Source organism: Bombus pascuorum, chromosome 5 (genome assembly GCF_905332965.1).
Source record: "Bombus pascuorum chromosome 5, iyBomPasc1.1, whole genome shotgun sequence".
In the NCBI taxonomy this organism is placed as follows: Eukaryota; Metazoa; Arthropoda; class Insecta; order Hymenoptera; family Apidae; genus Bombus; species Bombus pascuorum.
This window is the reverse complement of record NC_083492.1, coordinates 13,189,525-13,211,164: the sequence shown is the minus strand read 5'-3', so window position 1 is coordinate 13,211,164 and position 21,640 is coordinate 13,189,525. Positions and strand designations below refer to the sequence as shown.

General features: G+C 34.5%; 1 protein-coding gene across 2 annotated transcripts in view; it reads left to right on the top strand.

Moving 5' to 3' along the window:
* LOC132907068 (furin-like protease 2) overlaps positions 1–21,143 on the top strand; it is a 418,428-nt gene extending 397,285 nt beyond the window's left edge. Inside the window, exons 4-17 of one of the 2 annotated variants that reach the window (XM_060959816.1) lie at positions 1,390–1,593; positions 5,027–5,321; positions 9,508–9,680; positions 10,201–10,866; positions 12,278–12,494; positions 13,291–13,370; positions 13,485–13,759; positions 14,922–15,109; positions 15,628–15,876; positions 16,387–16,855; positions 17,144–17,343; positions 17,779–18,060; positions 18,335–18,552; positions 18,883–21,143. In XM_060959816.1, coding sequence (XP_060815799.1) covers positions 1,390–1,593; positions 5,027–5,321; positions 9,508–9,680; positions 10,201–10,866; positions 12,278–12,494; positions 13,291–13,370; positions 13,485–13,759; positions 14,922–15,109; positions 15,628–15,876; positions 16,387–16,855; positions 17,144–17,343; positions 17,779–18,060; positions 18,335–18,552; positions 18,883–18,990 — 3,624 coding nt within the window. In that variant the 3' untranslated portion in view covers positions 18,991–21,143. Of the gene's footprint in view, positions 1–1,389; positions 1,594–5,026; positions 5,322–9,507; positions 9,681–10,200; positions 10,867–12,277; positions 12,495–13,290; positions 13,760–14,921; positions 15,110–15,627; positions 15,877–16,386; positions 16,856–17,143; positions 17,344–17,778; positions 18,061–18,334; positions 18,553–18,882 lie in introns of both variants that reach the window. The other variant, XM_060959815.1, reaches the window with a different exon arrangement.
* Positions 21,144–21,640: the final 497 nt, after the last annotated feature.

Below are 21,640 nucleotides of genomic sequence, written 5' to 3'. Positions count from 1 at the left end.
ACATGAGCATCCAATATTCTTTTTCCATGAATATGTTTTGTTTCGTTATTCCAGATTTGTAAGAATTATTAGCTTGAGAATTTGAAAAGTTTTGGAATGGAACTGTTGTGTAATTTCTCCGTTCATAAATCTCTGTGAAACAATTTATGCGTTAAACCATTGCTTAGGTGGAATAGGAAATATCTTGAATCTCCTCAAATACCAAATTTATGTCTCTAGAAACTTTCGTGACACTTTTCCCAAACTTAAATTCACATACGAAAATCATACGAATATTTTGATCCTGCATTAATGTCACGAGAATCGTGTTTCATATTTTTATTCTAAATCTTCTCACTCAATGAATACACATGATTTATAGCAAATTTCTCTTTTTTCAATATGGTCTATAATTCACGATTTTTGACAAACGTAGTCAAAAAAGCTATTTAATATTTCAATATATGACTCAAATAATTCATATAATTATTGTCCCAACGGTCACATGTATTCTGACTACTACAATATTACCTTAAACCAACAAATTTCTCAAACTCGCCACCAAAAGCAATCAATCGTTATCGATATTTCATTGCGTTTAAATGGTATCAAAATTCCATATGAAATCTCATCAAAAGCACACGCGTCGCTAAACGCACAACTCTATTAATCGCTAAAACCGCTAAATTTCATGCGATATGCGAATACCGATCACATCAAGCGAAATAAATTTCAATTCCATTGCCACGATAAATCAATCTCGTTTAACGTTAACGTCACCCCAAGGATACCCGCATATACGTATTTCTTATTCCCTTGAAACTCTTTAGTCTTACAACTCGTCTTTCAAACTAAATCTATTCCAACATACTTTTACTTACTTGAATACTTTCTATTCAAATTGAAAATAAGAACTAAAACAATCAAATATGTAATTACTCCAAAAATAGAATATATCAAGCGAATAAATTTATTTGAAAGTAAAGTTGTTTGCGAATAAACTCCAATTGTAAACAAAATTGTGTGCTATTTAATTATATCGGTATCGTCGTATTAACAATTCACGACGACTCAGTTAAAAAATTTCCGAATTACCATTTTTGTCTAACTTTTTCCAGCTCGAACAATTATACCAAATGAATTTTAAATTGCTTATCAATCAACAGCAATTGCACTTCGTGTAGTCTTCGAATATGCCATTTTTGAAAACGTTTCCAAAAATGAGTCTCGGCTCATAGAAGTTTGACGAGCTCTGTTCTAACGTCAACCTAGAATCAGGATATGTAAGGAAATCGCACATACGATTCTTGTTCCTTTGAATGTTCTCCAATTCGTACCTACACGATGTAAAGTTCAAAATCTAAAGAAAGATCTGTTTGTTCTGTTTTTTTTTTTTTTTTTCTTTTATAGGTACGGTGGTTCCAACAGCAACATGAGAAGAAACGCAAGAAGAGGGACTTCGTGCCCACGACGTTCTCATTCGCCGATTATCCGGCGTTTTTCGATGAGTTTGGACCACGTTCTAGGCAGGCCACGTACCATCGACAAAGAAACAGAGGTGTGCCTCTTCAAAACCTGTTCACGGATCCGCTCTTTAAGGAACAGTGGTACCTGGTAAGTGGGCCCTTCGATTTTACTTCCCTGAAACCTCAACCAAAACGAACTACGTGACGAGACTACGTTTCCAGAACATGGCGGACTTAACGACATACCAGTTATAACGAATTCCGGATTCACTTCGTCCTTCCAATTTGTCGAATCTATATTTTTGTCTACTTTTTGGGACTGAGATTGATATTTCTTAGAAATTTTATCGTTGATAATAAATTATGGAAGTACTCTGCTTTAGGATTTCGGATATTTCGAGGATTTTTTTCGAGGAAATCATAAGGTTTTTGATCTTGGATTTCTGCACATATATTTACTAGTGAATAAAGAATATTCACTATTTTCTTCAAATGCGAATGAGTTAATAAATCGTTTAAAAAGAATTGTTGAAGCAACGTTTTTATTATAATATTCTAAATGTAGAGGCATATATATATATATGCCCTTACATTATATATATATAAGTTTCTGTAACTGACTCGTTTAGGAACCATTTCATTTTCAGTGAGTATAAAAAGATTCTGATTTTCTTTCTCGAGTGAAAGATAATTAAACAAGACATAAGCAAACTAGGTGTGACTTTTATCGTAAAAAGGAGATAAATTGATATAAATGTTTCATGCCTATTTCCTTTTCTCCTTCCTTTATTACGTTTCTTACAATTATTATAGGTTTTCTTTTATTTTTGGCGAGTTAATTCGCGGTTCATAGTTTCGTCGTGGTCTTGTTAAATATTCCCTGTACTTCGTTCGGGGAACGCTCCCACTTTTCTTGCATGGCTCGCCTCATTCAATTATCCTCTGTTTAACCGGTTAACAGGCAATCCTTTTTCACCTCCTTTTTCCGCGAACAATCCGTATCGAATTTTCCATTTTCTCGTTTTCAGTCCCGCGACCGAATCGATTCGCAGTTAAAACATTTGCACTCTGTTATTTGGAAAAAATTGCCTTCGTTTAATTTTCTGTTAAACGTTATTCAACTTTTGCGTTCTGTTTTCGAGATATTTTCGTGAAATGTTCACTGTTTATAGCGAGCGTGAAGAAATTTTGCAATTTGTATGTCGATAGAAAATGTGCAAATTGTTAATTGAATTTTACAACGCTTTTGCAAATAAAACTGCAGATTCATGAATTCGAGTTTGATAAATTAACCCATTAAACGACATACAGTGAAGTAATGCAATATTATTAGATGAAATAAATATGTATCGTTAAGAAAAATTTTAGGAGAAATTGTGAATAAATATCTTATCTATTCATTGACACAGTCAGAATGCGACGAAAATAAAAATAATTGGAAATAAATAACGCATAAAGAGGCACAATGTAAGAATCAAATTATTTCGAGGCCGATATACCGTAGATGTTAAAAATTTCAGCCACTTAATCGTGACAAACTGGCAGAGATATGGTTGCCAAGCAACCGAACTGTGCGAAAATTTCCCCTCAATTGAAATTCAGCGATGAATTCCACGCTCGATAAAGGCTACGATTGAGATAAAGAGATTAGCGTAAAAGATACACGAAACATACAAACAACGGCTTGCATTAAGGCAATCGCCGAAACATCGAACGATGCTTGCTTTGGCCATATATACTTTTGCGATGTAATTGATCCGTTGAAATCATAGAAAGGAGAAAAAACAACATTAGGAAACAGAGATTATATGAAATGCGTAATACATATTCCGAATGAATAAACTCCCGAATAAAGTTCATATTTTATGATCAATTATGACTACTTATTGCATTATCACGTTAATAATCACGCGACTATTATAACAATTTTATAACTAAATATTTATCCAATCTCGCTTTAATACATATGAGACTCGACTATCATGGTTACATTGGTCAAACTTGGTTACATTGGTGAATAAACAAATCTGAAAATACATATACATATATAGAAATTACAAAATACATGTTTCACACAGATCGCGAAAGCCAATTATTCATTATATTAATAAATCTCAATGTTTAATAGGATCATATTTAACAATTCTTAGTAGTGCGTATATAACATACATCAAATTTTTACTAAATATGTATTTGCAATCTATATCTCGTAGCTTCTAGAGACATTTTTAAATTGATTTCAAATTTGACAAACTAACTAACCATAACAATTCTATCTCATTACAGAACTAGTGAGCTAATGTTTTTTCACAAACCATCGAAAAATGAATTCTAATGAATGAATATCTCAATAAAATTAGTCGTATTAAACGCGAACAATGAATTGCGGTTTGAAATATACAGATTTGTCGACAAGAAATATACGCGTTGTAGATTGTGGTGAAATAAATGGATGCAATTGGGTAATAACGTATTTTGTCGGAAATGAAATATCACGTTTTCAATACTTGAAATTAATTAACTCCTATAATGGTCATGCATAAATATCAGCTGGTTCTTTCGTATACGAAACGCTGTAATAACGGTAAATCATATTCCGTACGTGTCAGAGTGAATGAATTTATTGTTCATACAACTTCGGAACTCTTCGATATAATTCTAATCAAATTTCTGTCTATATGACGAATGGCTGTCGAATGTGGAAGGATAGGAACGATGCGTCTCATCGATAAAATATCTCTAGACTCTTCTGAATTATGTGTTATGCGAAAAATTACTATTGATAAAACTATTGCACGGCTTCAAGGCATCAATTACATGGTATGTGTGTTGTTTTATGGGCGAAGACGCGTGAAAGATCAATGAAGGGTGTACTTTTACTTTATGTCAAAATTTCAAAAATTCACGAAACTTCGGTAAAACGATATTAACTGACTCCTTCACGTTCCTGATACGTAAAACAATTACGAAACTTTTAAGTAATTATCTACTCGGATGACAGTCAAAGTTAAACCCTTAATAATGCGTTTGCATCAGACACCTAAATTGGTTCCGAAAGTGTAGCGCTGTGAAGGATAACAGACATATCAATCTACAATAAGTATATAGAGTTATGAATGCCAGCCTGTAGCGATCTCTTCCAGGATACGCTTAAAGTAGTAGTTATAGTAAAAAAAGAACGCATACACTGCCTGTCACTGGCCAGCACACAATTAACGAGGTTGTGATGGGTCAGGGATGCGAGTAGAAGATCCGAATTAAGATCCGCAGAAAAATTCGAATCTCTTCAAACGATGATATCTCAGCAACGGAAAGTTGGATCGAAATGGAGCAAACAGTATTTTGTAGAGGAAGATATACTCTTTCTAATAGGTTCAACTAACCTTAAAAATTTTAATTAGTTTCCCAATAGTAGTCGATTAAATTTCTAGTAGCTTCAATAGTTGTTACTCGTGTACGTAAGATTTATTGAAACAAACATGTATACATATATTTTCTGAATAACGTCATTTATAATGGTATCGTTGATCGTTTACACTCTACTCCATGTTAATCAGGAAATAATACTGAACTAATTCCAGAACGGCGGAGCTAAGGACGGTTACGATATGAATCTTGGTCCAGCATGGCAAAAGGGTTACACTGGCAAAGGTGTGGTCGTGTCGATCCTCGACGACGGTATACAGACGAATCATCCGGACCTGGCTTTGAATTACGATCACCAAGCTAGCACAGACATCAATGACAATGACAATGACCCAATGCCAAGAGACAACGGTGACAACAAGCACGGAACACGCTGTGCTGGTGAGGTTGCTGCGGTCGCCTTCAACCAATACTGCGGCGTCGGTGTTGCCTACAATGCAAGCATAGGAGGTAACAATTTATCAATTTCTGTAGGTCAGAAAGATGTCAAAATGTAGGGTAAAAAGATGTATAGATTTTTGTGCTCTAAACTACACTTTCATACATGATAAGAAAGTGGGAGAGAAACGTATTTTACAACTATCTTTTTCAATACACAATATAAGATATGCCGGTACAAAGAATTATATTAGGTATATTAGCTATACATTTCATACTTAGAAAACCATAGAATCGATTAAAATTGTAAGAAGAATCGAGCTACTTGTGCAAAAATTCGCGACGACGTTTTTAGGCAAAAAACCTTCAAAAAGGAAATAAAAAAGATGTAAAAGTTTCGCGCTATAAATAACCATCTAGCTTCCTGTGAACTCCGTTCCAGAATGAAAGCGCAACTGCAGCGAATTAAATTTCATTCGGATACACGATCCCCTTTATTAGATGCGACTTCGCTGTTATTCTATACGAATTGCGATCTCTTTCTCTTTTCTGAAATGTTTTTCTCGAGTTCCAATTCGAAAGGATAGCGAAAATGAAGTTTGACAAATTTCTGGGAAATGATCGTATTTACTTCGGTTTGCAGAATCGAGGATTACGAGATTAAGTTAGATTAGATTTCGTGGATATGGTTTAGCACGCGATCGAAGGACATTATTGCATTGATTTCTAAAATTCGTTTATACAAACAATTATAATTTGTCAAGACGAAGAATAAACACGAGCAATAGATATACTATCAAGTTATATAAAAAATAATACAGCGAAACCTCGGTTGTCGAACATAATTGGTTCCGGAAAGATTGTTCGTACATCGACATATTCGAAAATTGAAGAATACTTAACATAAAATGGATTAATCCTTTGCCAAACGTCAAATGATTACTTCTTTATACTTTTATAACGGTATTTAATTCATAAAGTCAGATACAGAGACAATAAAACTGCATAAGATTTTACATAAAAAGAACGTGTAAATCCAATAAATACATACTTTAGTAAGGGGAATTCCTTTCCATAATACCATGGAGTATTGTATGTTAATTAGCTTAAATCCGAGATGCAAACGCCATCCTCATATTTAGGTATAATTTCTCCTTTCATCTCTATTTAACAACTGTCTCTATTTAACTGGATTTAACAACTTTTTCGGTCCAGTACTAATTTATTTAATAATAATTTATTTAAAAAAGCAATAAAACATAGAACAACGCAGAAGATTATGAAAAGACAGTACAAATTCCAATAGAAATGTGCACTGAATGGAGATTGCGACGTGGCGTAACTAATGCTACCCCCACCATGGTACGCGGAGCACGCGATTGCATGCTTGGAAACGAAAATTCTGTGAGGAAATTGATGCGTCTTTTTTTCAGAAAATATGATCGAAATGCGATTTTTTCGGGATGAGATTCCTTTGATAACCGAGCTTTTACTATACAGGTATTTTAAAAAATCAACAAGGAAATATTTATTAAAAATAGAATTTCGAAAACTAGTAAACAAATGAAAAGCTATTGTGAAGAAGGGATTGATTTATTTCAATCGTTTGTAAAGAGAAGAATACTCGTATTGCAGTAGATACTCAATAAACGAGTATTAGTTCTAAAAAAAGAGAGAAACATTCATAAAATAACTTGATGTTTTTTTATGGAACGTGAAAAAATATTTATTGGCGTAGAAGTAGTATTATTGTAGATTATACTATAAGAGTTACATAATAGTAATGAAATAATGAAATAATAGTATTGAAGAATACTGATCTGGACAAAAGCTACTTGTTTAATGAAGCAAATATCATAGTACACAGATGCTTTAACAATTTTGTGTAATCAAAATCACGGTATTAATATTATAATTATGCGTTATTCCGCGGATGTTAATTATAATCAGATTATGGATCATCGCGTGCAATTTTCAATTTGCATAACTATTGGAGGCAGCATAATAATGTTTTCCTGGAATTTTATATTTGCTTTAGTTGTGTTCATAAAACCATGAAAATGTCAGTTTAATTATAATTCTTCTAGTTTCTATTTTTAGTTTTAATTTTAATGTCATCCATAAATATTTATAATGTATTAATACTCTGAAGAATTTTTTGTAATGTAGTTATTTATATAATGTAATCTAAAACAGTAGCCCGAATATGGCGCATTTTCCTCATAAAACAATTTCCGGGTATTCTGTCTGCCGGGTGTTGACACTTGAAACTATCATCTGTTAGAAACTCTGAACAATGGGTCCATTTCAAAATTAACATCACGCATCCTTGCAGACATTTCCTGCACATAAATTTTGTGCCTCCATGGCGTCCACCAATACACATAAACCGTAACATTTCCATCTATTAGAATCTCCAATTTCCAGAGAATATGTCTGATTAATTTCATTAAAATTCTTGTTGATCTATTTTTCTAAATTCTGTGTAACTAGAACAATTCTAACGAAAATCTCCAGCTATTCAGTTCCCCGTGATTTTTGTTGTCGTTTTTAATCCATTGATTAAATAACCAATAAATTAATCAAACACATGATCAGAATAGATTTTTGCTTTGAACTTGAATTTGACTGTATGTGTTTCACGTGTATTTTCTTTTCTTTTCTTTCTATTAATTTGTTATTAACTTTCATTTCTCTTTTACAACATTTAGTAATTAATCTCATATAATATAGCTTGTCTTCACGAAGAGAATAATTTTGAGAAGTTGCTCCTTTGTTGTTACACTTAATGATGCAATTCCTATAAAATGTTTTTTTAAACATAGAGTGCATTCATAAATACAGAAAGGGTTAAAATCAACAAAACAATTTCACAAATGATAAAAAAATAATTAATCTCAAAAGACCTTTCTATTATATAATTCCCAAATCAATAAAGGACGCCACAGATACATATTTTATTCGATTAATCTACAAAGTCTCACTTTAATATTCTCTAACTCCCGAGAGAGCAAGAAAATTTCATCCTCAACGATCTCGTTTACGCCGCTTAATCGCGTTCGAACAATCACATCTCCATTGGCTTGTTGCGAACATTCTTATAACCGATTCGCGCATTTTGCATTCAATTTACTTCCTTCTTCCACATCCCGCGACGATTACTTAAACATTACTCATACACCGATATCGACACGCTATTATCGTTATAAATAGTAATGGGCTTAAAATAGATGGATCAAGTTCAATATGTATACTTATAAATACAAATCAATTACAGTTTCATCATACAGTTCACTTTATAAGTAAGAATACTAACTTTTCAAAGTAAATTTTACCGTATCATAGTATTACACGATAACGCTAATAAAAAATAAAATCGACTAGGATTTTTCTATTCGAAGACTACAGGAGAATAACACCAGCAACAATTTGGGATTAAACTTTTCGCCCTCTAGAACGTCACAAGTCTTTCTTAGAAGAATTGTCCGAATGTTTTTTTCTGTAGTGAATGATTTTCTTCGGATAGCTTCCACAGGTTTCTAGAATGCTTCATTTTCCGTCTATGTCTTTCGAGTAAGTCTTGTAAACGAATACGTTTCATTATTTCATGGAAGTTCATAATAAAAATGCTACAATCCTATCGAACTCATTACTGTAATGTCAACATTCAAACCTTCTCGCGATTTAAGTCCGTCGCTAGTTATAAGTCGTTTCATCTCGAGAGAATATCGAGTTCCGATAACATTATCGGCCCGTTTCCATTAAAATGCATGTCAACAGCTCCGTGTTCGATTTAACGCGTTCAGAATAACGTATAACAGCGCAACGGCATCGGAGAGACCAGTTTTCCTTCCGATGGAATTTAATGATTAAACTAGAAGAGGAAGAAAGGAAGAAAGAGAAAAGAGGAGGAGAACAGCGTAATTAGAATTCCATAGGGTCTCTACTTTCTTACCGATTAGCCTGTTTTGTTTCTTGAATGGAGGGTCGAAAGCACGAATTCCATGGAAATCGGCGAACTTGAGGGGTAACGAGAAGGAGAGCTATCTAAAACTACGTTCACACTGTATACACCTATAACAAAACACGTTATATGGCAACATTATATAACATGTTATGGAAACAAAAAAAGGGAATATTATGTAACATTGCTATATAGCGTAGATGCAGTTTAACGAGCTATAGTGACATGATATATAGCAATGTCTCGCTATATCGTGTAGATGCAGCTTAACGCACATACCATCTATGTTCTCAGGCGTGCGAATGCTCGATGGCCCGGTAAACGATGCCGTCGAAGCCAGAGCGCTGGGATTGAATCCTGATCATATCGACATATACAGCGCTTCTTGGGGCCCTGAAGACGATGGCAAAACTGTCGATGGGCCAGGCCCTCTTGCCAGGAGGGCGTTCATCTATGGTGTCACCAGCGTAAGTTGCCTTCACTGTAATTTTTTAATACTTCATCTACCACATACGAATTAAACGTATATGTAGAAAACCGGCTAATGCTAGTACAGTTTCTTCCGGGATGATGCAGAAAAAGAGAACACTCAACAAATGAGAAAATAATTGAGTAAATTGACAAGAAAAATTTATTTATGTGGTACTTCTAATTATTGCCTCAGTTATGCTCCTCTCTGTATATTTCTTAGATCTGGATTCTGTGGTGGTGTGTTAATCCATGGTGTTTCTATTTGGAAGTATAATATACTTTGTATACTTTGTATAATATGGTTCCAAGCATCAACACCATGCATTTATGATATAGCATACAGAGTATGTTATAATATAACAAATGTTACAATAACGATTTATAATGATATGTACCTTATATATACAAAGAGTGCATTATATTTCTAAACAGCAACGCCATGTATTTAAGAGTAAATGCGTCACCACATAGCCCAAACCTCAAAGCCTCAAAAATCACTAAAAACAATGTCAACAGGGTCGCAAAGGCAAAGGTTCCATCTTCGTCTGGGCGTCAGGTAACGGTGGTCGGCACACGGATTCCTGCAACTGCGACGGTTACACGAACAGCATCTTTACCCTCTCCATCTCCAGCGCGACTCAGGGTGGCTACAAACCATGGTACCTCGAAGAATGCAGCTCAACGCTCGCTTCAACTTACTCCTCTGGTACACCAGGCAACGACAAAAGCGTTGCTACGGTAGACATGGACGCGAAACTGAGACCAGATCATATCTGCACGGTGGAGCATACAGGAACATCCGCCTCGGCCCCATTGGCTGCTGGCATCGCTGCTCTAGCACTCGAGGCGAACCCAAGCCTCACGTGGAGAGATATGCAATACCTGGTGGTACTCACCTCGAGATCAGGACCACTCGAAAAGGAACCAGGTTGGATCTTGAATGGAGTGAAGAGAAAGGTCTCCCACAAATTCGGTTACGGGCTCATGGACGCCGGGGCTATGGTGAACCTGGCCGAGCAGTGGACCAACGTGCCGCCTCAACATATCTGCAAGTCCGATGAGATCAACGAGGAAAGGCGTATCGATCCAACCTATGGGTATACGCTCAGTGTGTATATGGATGTAACTGGGTGTGCTGGCTCTTTGAACGAGGTTCGGTTCCTAGAACACGTACAGTGCAAGGTAAGAAACTTGACAGGAACGATACAATAAGATATTTTTAAGCTTATCGTTTATTAATGGATATTATAGTTATGCGCGCGATTGTTCAATATTAACGGTGGCTATAATCACCCATTATCGCACGCTCACTGTATCTTGCATAATTACCGATGTCCATACCGTTAGAATTTCGCATCGTAGACACTTACGAATATATCACAAACGAATTGAATATTTTCAATAAGTACACCAAAGATTCAGGAACCAAACGTATTAAATCAATGCATAGAAAAAAAGAGAGAGACTACTGTCTTATATTTTCATTAATAAACTATGCATGGAAAAGGAGAATGAGAATTTTGTCTTACATTTTTATTAACAAGATAATGTTATACCCACGCTTGTAATTCTCTATATATACATGAATAAAAATTCTTCTTTTATGGAGCGATACATTTCAGGATAAGGAAACAAACGATTAGACGAAAAAAGAGCATAAAGTGATTGTATGCAAAAATCTGACGGAAGGAAGAGAAAATGCAAGAACGTTTATAATAACATTTATTTTCACTTTATGTATATGTAAATGTATATTTTGTTCTGGCTTATGATTCATAAAACGGCTTTAAAAAAAATTTACATTTTAATGATACCGTGAATTCGTCGCGTCTATGGCCGGAAACTTGCAAATGTTCGTACTATTCGTAACACGCGAATTTAAATGATTGTATCATTAAAAATGTATTCAACCGAGTTGAAAGGTATTCTTACACAGAAAATAATGTATGACGAGAATATTCTCATTTCCGAACAAATCATACGCGCAAACATTATTTTAAAAAATTATTTTTTCCCCGTGCGAAATCTGTTCTATTCAATTTGATTCGATAATTCCGCATTCCGCGAATATCTAATTGGATGAATCAGTGAAAATAACTACCTGAAATAACTCGTTATCTATTGACTTTATCAAAAAATATTGAAAATAAAATTTATTATATTCGACTCACCTGGGACAAAAACAACGCAAATATAAAAATGCCGCTTCGTGACTATCCTTGTCTTCTGTACATTAAAATTCAAAATATCTACTAAATTTACGATTTTGTGGAATATCCCGGAAAATACAGGGGATAAAAAATCAAAATTAAATTATACAACTATATATATTCACCTGATCAGGCGCCTCGAATACAACAAATTTTATTTTAAACATTATTTTGTGAAATTCAACGCGTAATGAGTTATTTCAGATGAACATTCTTATATACATGTACATATAATTGGATATATATATATATATGTTTGATTTCTTTATAAATGTAAAGCATAAATGTAATGCAAAGGATTTACATAGAATTAACGGTGTTTATACTGTATTTTATACTTTAGTACTTTGGAAAGATAACGATATCTAATAATTTTCAATCAGGTGTCTTTGAGGTTCTTCCCACGTGGAAATTTGAGATTACTGCTGACCTCTCCAATGGGTACTACGTCGACATTATTGTTTGAGAGACCGCGAGATGTTCTTAGTTCCAGCTTTGATGATTGGCCTTTCCTTAGCGTGCATTTCTGGAGTGAAAAGGCTGACGGCCGATGGACCCTGCAGATCATTAATGCAGGAAATCGGCACGTGAATTCTCCAGGCAAGTAACCGTATTGCTTCAAGATTGATGTGCTATGCGAATTTATATCATAAATTAATGTTTATAGGTCTGATGATTTCATCATTTGATCCATATGTTTGAACAAGATTCTCATTTGGAGGGTTAAAATGTCGATATAAATTAAAATGAGAATTCTTGTCTAATCATGCATTTCAATGTCTATAAATTATAATTTCATTTTTTGACATATTATCCAATTATATTTTGCCACATTTTCATAATTTCGAAAATGTATTGAAATTAAAATATAATGAAGAATATATTAAACTTTTTATAACAATAAACGTTAAACATATAGTTTTATAAAAAAATGCAGTTAATAATTATAAAAGGAAGTTTAAAATTGATACACTATGAATATTAGTGTAACTTTTTTTTACTAAACGTTCTTTATCACATATTATAAAATTATTATCATGAATTATAAAATATTTAACAGATGGCAACTGTTTTTATCTAAAAGTTACGATAAACAGAAGATATTCTTTTATTTAATTTAGTGTTTATTTTTTCAGGAATCGTGTCACTCATGTTATCATCGGACAATTAGATCTAAGGATAGATATATCCAACTAGTAGAGAAATTTTTTAACGGAAATATTTTTTTAACGAGAGAAGGATATGGAAATGAAAAAAATGAGAAATATTAATAACCATACTTGATTATTCAGATTTGCAATACCATACATAACAAAATTTAATTTTTCTAATCTGCAATCATGACGAAAGTCGACTTTATTATTGAATATTATAATTATAATCTTTACTGTTACAGGGATCCTGAAGAAGTGGCAGTTGATCTTCTACGGAACCGCGACCAACCCGATCAGGATACGGACACGACAATTTAACCCGGTACAAGCGCATTCTTCGTACGCCTCCGCGCATTATCCATTTCCTGTAGACGATGATCCGCTAGCGCTGGGCCATCGCGGCGACGTCGACTTCTTTCCTTCGTCTACCTTTCAGGGCTACCAGGGCTACCCCTATGTCGGAGCTGCATCCAATGTCCAGGCATCAGTGGCAACTTTAGATGGTTCTTCAGCGCCAATCCTGACCAATCGGCTTCCTGGAGATACGTCATCTTCTTTCGATTCGCCATCGTCTTCGTCTCAAGTCGGAGATGACTCGCTGGACACTACTAGAAAAATTCTTCATGACTGTGATCCTCAATGTGATTCTCAGGGATGTTATGGAAAAGGACCCACGCAGTGCATTGCTTGCAAGAATTACCGGTTGGACAAGTAAGCGAGCTCTTTGTGTTTTCGTTACTTGCTTTCTTTTGCATGCTATTTATTATGATGGACTCATTTTAATACAAATACGTCTTTTGTTTATAAGTATTAGCAGATAAAAATAGAAGATAATATAAACTTTAAATGTTGTAGGAAGTTATTAGAGAATTTAAAAATTTTGATGATTATTAGTTAATATAGATACATATTTATAATTTTTCGGGTGGATCGCATTGTAATTGAGCATTACACTATATGCCGACATTTTTTGAAGTAACATCAGATCTACACCGAAGAAATGACCTGCAAGGTTTTTAAAATAATTTTATCTGATGACATTTTAAAGCAACATTTTAAATTAGTTAATAGCAAATAAAATAACGAGCGTGGAAAGGTTAAATACAAATTTATTTTCGTTTTTCAGTAGATATATTTTAAGTTTCGTATACATGTTTCCAAATAGATAATTGAAGATAATATATTCAGATTTATCTGTTTAATGAATAAAACCATTTCAAATATCACATAAATTTTTTAAAAATATATAACTGAAAATAATACATCATACAAAACAGGTTTAATTTCCGACGTATTCTGTGCAAAATGTTCTGTCGTTGGCCAAGAGGAATTTTTACGTGTGCTACAATTATAACGCTCGATATTTTCCTCTTTCTATACTTTACATACATCTTTCCGCGTTTGTCGTGCTGAAAAACTTCGGACAAAGGGTTTCGCCGTTCCAATTAGAAGCAAAAGTATCTTTCGTAAAAAGGCAGCGGTAAAAATCTGCAATTTTTCTAAATTACACCCTTTTAAAAATAAGATGTTAAAGAGGAACTTTTAAAACTGCACGCTAGGAACGAAACAATGCACACATACAACATTGTTAAAATTTGTTTACTTTTCCTATATTACCTCTTCGTACATCTGTTTTTTGTAGAAACAGTATTAACTTCTTTATATTTACATTGCATATGTAATTTTCAAACACCGTTTGTTTGGTTTTTTACAAGGAAGATTTACCTATACGTTTGGCGAATCGAATAAAATGTGTAATTAACAGGTATGCTTACTTAGCCTTCCAATACGACTTAAAAGAAGAGATGAAAACATTTAGGACGGTAAGGTAGTAATTAGAGAGAATTTTTGTTTTGAAAAATCGTTATTACAGTACGTGCGTGAGTCGATGTCCGCCGAGAAGTTTTCCAAATCAAGGTGGCGTCTGTTGGCCTTGCCATGAATCCTGCGAAATCTGTGCTGGGGCTGGCCAGGATTCTTGTCTCTCCTGCGCACCTGCTCACCTACGAGTTACTGATCTAGCAGTGTGTCTCCAGCAATGTCCGGAAGGATATTACGAGAGTAAGTGTACTTTCAATGAAATAACACTTATTTAGTAAAGTAAAATAATAACTAAACTAGAAAATTTAGTAAAATAGTTTCAGTTTATTTAACTGAAACTAACTTTTTGAATTGTTTCTAAATTTTCTCGAATTATATTAGTAACAGAAATAGAAGATAAAGTGAAAGATCTCATAAATACTAAAGTACGAGGAATAATTTCCGTTGAATTTGAATTAAAATTAACCTGATCCATTTCTTCCTCCTTCTTTTATTATTTTTATTTTTTTTTTTTTTTTTTTTTTTTTTTGTTAATTAAAATTGGTTCGGATGGACTACAAAATATTTGATGCATATAGTCTATTAAAGTAAAATTATTCTACTTAGAAGATCTAATCAATAGACTGTAGACGCTGTGCATTGGCAGGAAATGCAAAAGATTGAATGGAAACACCTTGTGCGTTACTCGCAACAAATATATTAATGACAAAAAGTTATAACAAAAACAATCTAAATGAATAGTGATCGGATATTTCCAGATACAGAGAACAGTACATGCGTACCCTGCGAGGCGAATTGCGCCAGTTGCCAGGACAGACCGGACAAATGCACCAGTTGTGAGCATCACCTTGTTATGTACGAAAACAAGTGTTATGCAGCCTGTCCCCTGTACACCTACGAAACACAAGATTACAACTGTGCACCGTGTCATTCCACGTGTGAAACTTGCAATGGCACCGCGGAGAACCAATGCATCTCCTGTCGACCCGGATTGTTTTCTCTGAACGGTACGTAGTCGTCCGGACGTTAATCCTTAAAAACGACACTCGGGTGCAACCGATAACCTAGAAACCTATTTCTCTTGGTAGCTAGGTATCCGTAAGAGGCTCAGTGTTTCGAATAAATCATGCTTTTAAGTTTCATCGATTCGTTCTTCATTAGCTATTCTGTTTGAATGGAATAAAAATAGAGTAGTCGTGGTGAAATTTGTTGTTACGTTTTCTAATAACTAATTGGTCCAAATAAAAATTGACGACAAAATTGGATGCAAAAAATTGTATCTTTCATCTCGATAAATTAATCAAACCACAATTAAATATTAAATCAACCCTTAACTTTTAACTGTTATTATTGAACCATAAAATAAGATAAATAGATTTTATATGAAAGCAATAAACACTTGACGTATTCTTTTAAAAGAACTCGAATGAATTTATTATTCTACCTGATATTATAGTCAGCTATAATTCAACGGTACAATTTAAGCTTTAATTTAAAATGAATTTTACAAATCCCAGGATCATGTCGAGCGTCTTGTCCAGCGGGTTATGGAGCGGACAAAAAGCGTCGCGAATGCGTTCCATGTCCACCCGGGTGTGCTACCTGCTCCATGTCAACCTGCACAAGCTGCGACGAAGGCTGGAGCTTGAACGAAGAAAGCCTCTGCGCTCCTGAACATCGTGATCGTTGCGATACATCGGAATATTACGAAAATGGCCACTGCAAGCAGTGCCATACTTCATGTAAAACTTGTGCTGGACCTGGTGAAGATCATTGCGTCTCCTGTCAAACATCGTTGCTCCTTCAAGGGAAACGCTGTGTGTATCAGTGCGACGATGGGTATTATTCAATGGCGCAGCCCTCTAGACCCGTCTGCGTACCTTGTTTGCATACTTGCAAAACGTGCGTGTCTCGACTGAACTGCACTGCCTGTCAAGATGGATTGCAACTCCAGAGTGGAGAGTGCAGGTCCTCTTGTGCTCAGGGGTAAGTTTGCTTTAGAAAAATCAAATATTTTTCCTTTTTTCTTTTACCTTTCGTTTCTTGTCTATTCGTTGAGTTTTTATTTTGTTATATATTAATTTTTCAATAAAGAATTAGCAACTGTGAGATGATCTTCTATCAAACCTAAAACGGTTTTACTAAATTGTTATAGAACTTGAAATATTTCAACCCCTTTCTTACAGAGAAATCTAAAATTCTAAAAACTTCTACGATCTTATATAACACGAACGTCGATAAATACATGAAACGAAAAATCTTGTTTCAACGCAGATATTACAGCGATCGAGGTCAGTGCGCGAAATGCTACCTGTCGTGCAAAACGTGTTCTGGACCCAGAAGAGATCAATGCGTGACCTGCCCTCGTGGTTGGCAACTAGCAGCGGGCGAATGTCATCCAGAGTGTCCCGAAGGATTCTTCAAATCTAACTTCGGCTGCCAGAAGTGTCACCATTACTGTCGTACCTGCAAAGGTATATAAGAAAAATACCAGCGTGTTTCTGTTTTTTCAAACATGACAAAAAAATTCTCATGAGATACAGTATCACGGTTAATTTTGTGCATTAAACAATTGAAATTTATATATGTAAATTTTCATGAAAATTGATAAAAAACAAAGATTAAGAAATCAATTTTTATCGTAATTTTTAAACTGAACTTAAAAGTGAATTTTATAAGTTAAGAAGTTTTTATAAGTTAAAAATTGTTAACTGTTATATAAATACTGTATTTTATAGTTGGATATTATCTTTAGCCATTCATTTCTCACTAATTTATGTATTTTACCAATGTACATGTACTATGTATTATTATAAATCAGTTAAACTGTCTGCATATTTATGAGCAGTAGTATATCTCATATAAGTGTATCTGTGTGAAAGAAAGATTAACGCATGAATGCATTGCAGGAGAAGGGCCGATGGAATGTACTTCTTGCCCACCCCATTCGATGCTAGAGGGTGGCCTCTGCATGGAATGTCTTGGAGCGCAATACTACGATCCCCTGACGCAGCTCTGTAAAAATTGCCATTCCGATTGTCGAAGATGTACTGGTCCAGGAAAATTTAGTTGTGCGGCCTGTTCGCCACCATTGCATCTGGATAAGTTGAACAATCAGTGCGTTCCTTGCTGCACGGGTAACGAGAAGGGAGCGCTAGCTGAAGAATGCTGTCTTTGTGATCCGGAAACTGGTAAGAGAAATTAGTCATTATTGGACTGAGAAATATTAAATAACTTGAGAACATAAATTTTCTAAGACTTAAATTCACGAATATAATTTCGAAATCAGAAAAAAATTTCATGAATGTACACATTAAAATATTAATAATAGCCTAGTACAATTGTACTAAGGAATTATTAAAAAATCGAACTCAATTTTGAATTGTTTTATAGAATTTTATCTCGCTCAATATGGAATTAATCAGCGTTAATCAATTAACTAATGTTTTTCTAACGTTAATACAGGTGGCTGCAGGAACAGCTCACCAGCTGGTAAAAGAAGAGTGCCAGGAACAGAATTTGCCTCGGCTGACACAGCTATTTCTGAAGTGTATGCAAACTACGAAGGAACGACCGATAAAAACGATTCGGCTTCGCTGGCGATAACAGCGACTACGACTATAGCTGTCGCCATTTGTCTCATATCTGTTGCTCTGTTCGCTACCATATTCATCGCTCTTCAGGTATGTACCTGATTTATGTTATGTGAAAGTTCAAATCGATCTCTTTATACAATCAATCTATTATATTATTTTCATTCTTAATTCTTGACTAAATACCTTCCCATTAAATCGATCTTTTAAACCAAACAATTTTCAAAAAGCATCCGAAGTATTAATCATATGCTATTTTGTAGTTCTTAAAAATACAACCAATTCTTAAAAAAAAAACAATTCTTGCTGTATTGGAGAACAGACAAAAATCGAAAGCAAACAAATTAATAAACGATTTCAATATATTATCCGTTTTGCCATCAGAGAACCGAAATTTTAGATATGCTCTTCAATTTACAGGCAATGTCAGGAAGGAGAGAAACGAACAAGGGTTACACGCAGCTAGCTGTGAGGGTGGAACCTCCGGACGATGTATACGCGGACGACACGACGGAGCTAATGACCTAAATCCAACTAACTTCGCCGATTCAACCAAACCAGCCATCATGACCTATTGGAAGAAGGTCATTCAGTCTCAAGATCACGAATAAACCAATAACTTACTTACGTGTTGGTTATTAAAAATCTGTGACGATCAAGATTCAAAAGAACCGCGTGTCAAGATCGTTCAAAGTGATCCGAGACAAATGAAACACGCAACAAAGTAACAAGAACAAAATAATGTAATATGTATTGAAGGAAGAGGAGAAGAAACGAGTGATAAAGAGAAAAAAATGGAAGAGTATAAAAATTCGAATGGACAAAATGGCGGAAAAATGACGAAAGGGACAAGAGAAATTCGTTCGAAACGTGATAGTAAAGACACATTTCACTTTTTTTTTTTTGGCACACTGTACGAAGAAAGTGTGACTGTTGTTCGCTATATAATAAAATTGACAGTGCGGTTGTGTGAATGGCGGTGAACAAGGTGTTTAGGTATATTTTTTTGAACGGTCAGGCGCATCGCTGATTTTGTCGAGTGCACAACAGCGCCACGAGTGTATAAACGGCGAATTAACTTTTTAAAAAGCCGGAAGTACTCAATGGTTCGTAGACGAACGACACGAAAAGGGCGACGGACATTATGAAGTGCCTGATTTACAACGCCCTTGACACAGCACCGTTTCGTCTGCCCTTTTTTAGTGCCTACTATCCTGACCGTCACGTCGCACCCTAGGTGGAAATAAGCTTGTGAATCGAAATCGAACAAGTATCGTACTTAAACGAGCTATCGAATATGAATACGGTGCGTATACTGTGCAACTGACTCGTTCTTGTATTTAATTACGAATATTTTTACGAGTCTCACTGGTATAACTTTTTTGTTTTTATTCTGTTCTTGTAATATTTCTGATGATTTTTCACGTTACATGGTGAAGGGCACTGCGTATTGATTTCAATTAGAAAATAAATTTTAACATCTTAACCTGTTAACCGAGATCACTTAGATTCCTAACCTCGAAGACAACGATCTCCTTATTTGAATGAACATATTTTAATACCGTATTTCATTTCCACTGAAAATAAATTGTATATCTATATTTGAGATAATTAATCTTTGATGGCTATCATAAATATTCGCAGAAAGTTATTTGCAGCATATTTTTCCTGGATTAAAAAATGAATAAAGTTGAATTTAATAGAATTAAATATCAGGTGAAGAGTAGAAAAATGATTGTTCACAGTGATTACAAATAATAACATTGTAATAGTATTTACACGGTTTAAAGTTTCACTCACAATAGCCACTGAAGATTAAAATCAAGCTATTTGAAAATTTTTATTAACTTCTAACTTTAAGATTATGGATATGACCCGGTTAACAGATTAAAATAGGTTATGAGAAAATGTTTCATTGGATAATGTGAGTATGAAAGTTGAAGGATAGCAGGTTGGCCAAAAGGGGGAGGCGAAAGAAGTAAATAGGAAAAATTATGAATGAAACAGAAGAATAAGGAAATTTGTTTCTCTGTATAAGAAAAAAGAAGGGTTTACATGACTTTGTTCTCGTGCAATGAACAGACTTGACATCCTGTGTCAGAAGCATGTGAACTCAAATTTCTTTGTGATCCAGCATATGTATCAGTCATTCCGTCGTGAACGAAACAGCCAATTGCGTTTCTTTTGTAACTGTTGTTATTGCTGCATTGTCTATGTATTTTTTCTTTGTTTATATAGTATTCTAGTACATTTTCCGCGTTGCTCTAGCGTCGTTTGTTTTATTCGTTATTGCAATAAAAAAAGAGAGTGGAAGAGTGAGAAAGGGAGAATGATAAGGAAAAGAGACCATACTCGTTGATGTATCACACACAAAAAGCTTTTTTTTTAATAAAAAGAAAAAGAGAGCACGAGAGTGTGAAAGAGAGTGAGGAAGAGAGAAAATATGCAAAAAAGAACATACGAAAAGAGTCCTCGGTAAATCGGTACCTTTAAGAGCTAATTGTCCGCGCCTACCGTGTGAATATTGAATTTCTCCTCGTGATTTGATATAAAGCTATTATTGTACTTTTATGATGAACGCGATTATAAATATATACATATATACATATACATATACATATATCTATATACATACACATACTCAGGCGTTTAAATATATTTTGAGTTCGTGTTCCCACTAAGATATCATTATTGAGTAATGATTATTGAATATTTTTACCTTCATGCTTCGGAAATAATTTATCGGAATACTTCAGAAAATTCGTAGCGTTCCTTGATGACGTCAAGTTTTATTGTATATTTAGCAAGATTGGAAGGGAATTTTTTATTAATGTGTTGTATAATAACTGATTAAATATTCTAATTTTCCTAATTTCTCTTCTCGTGGATCTAAAGTTTTGTTAAAATGCTTGTTTTTTTTTCTCCTGAATACGGAACACGTTAAAGTCATGCAAACAGTGCCGTTTTGTATCTTCTGATCGTCATTTAAGGTAAGTGCATTCGCTAGGCTCACCAGCAATTACTACCAAGTGCACGGATAACAGGCAAACCGACCACGAGGCTGAAAGTACATTTGCCGGTAATGGAAAGCAAGCCATTACACTTAATGAAACGTTAAAGAATAAACAGTGAAATGGAATATACACGTTACCGACACAGTCTAACGGTAACCTTTTAT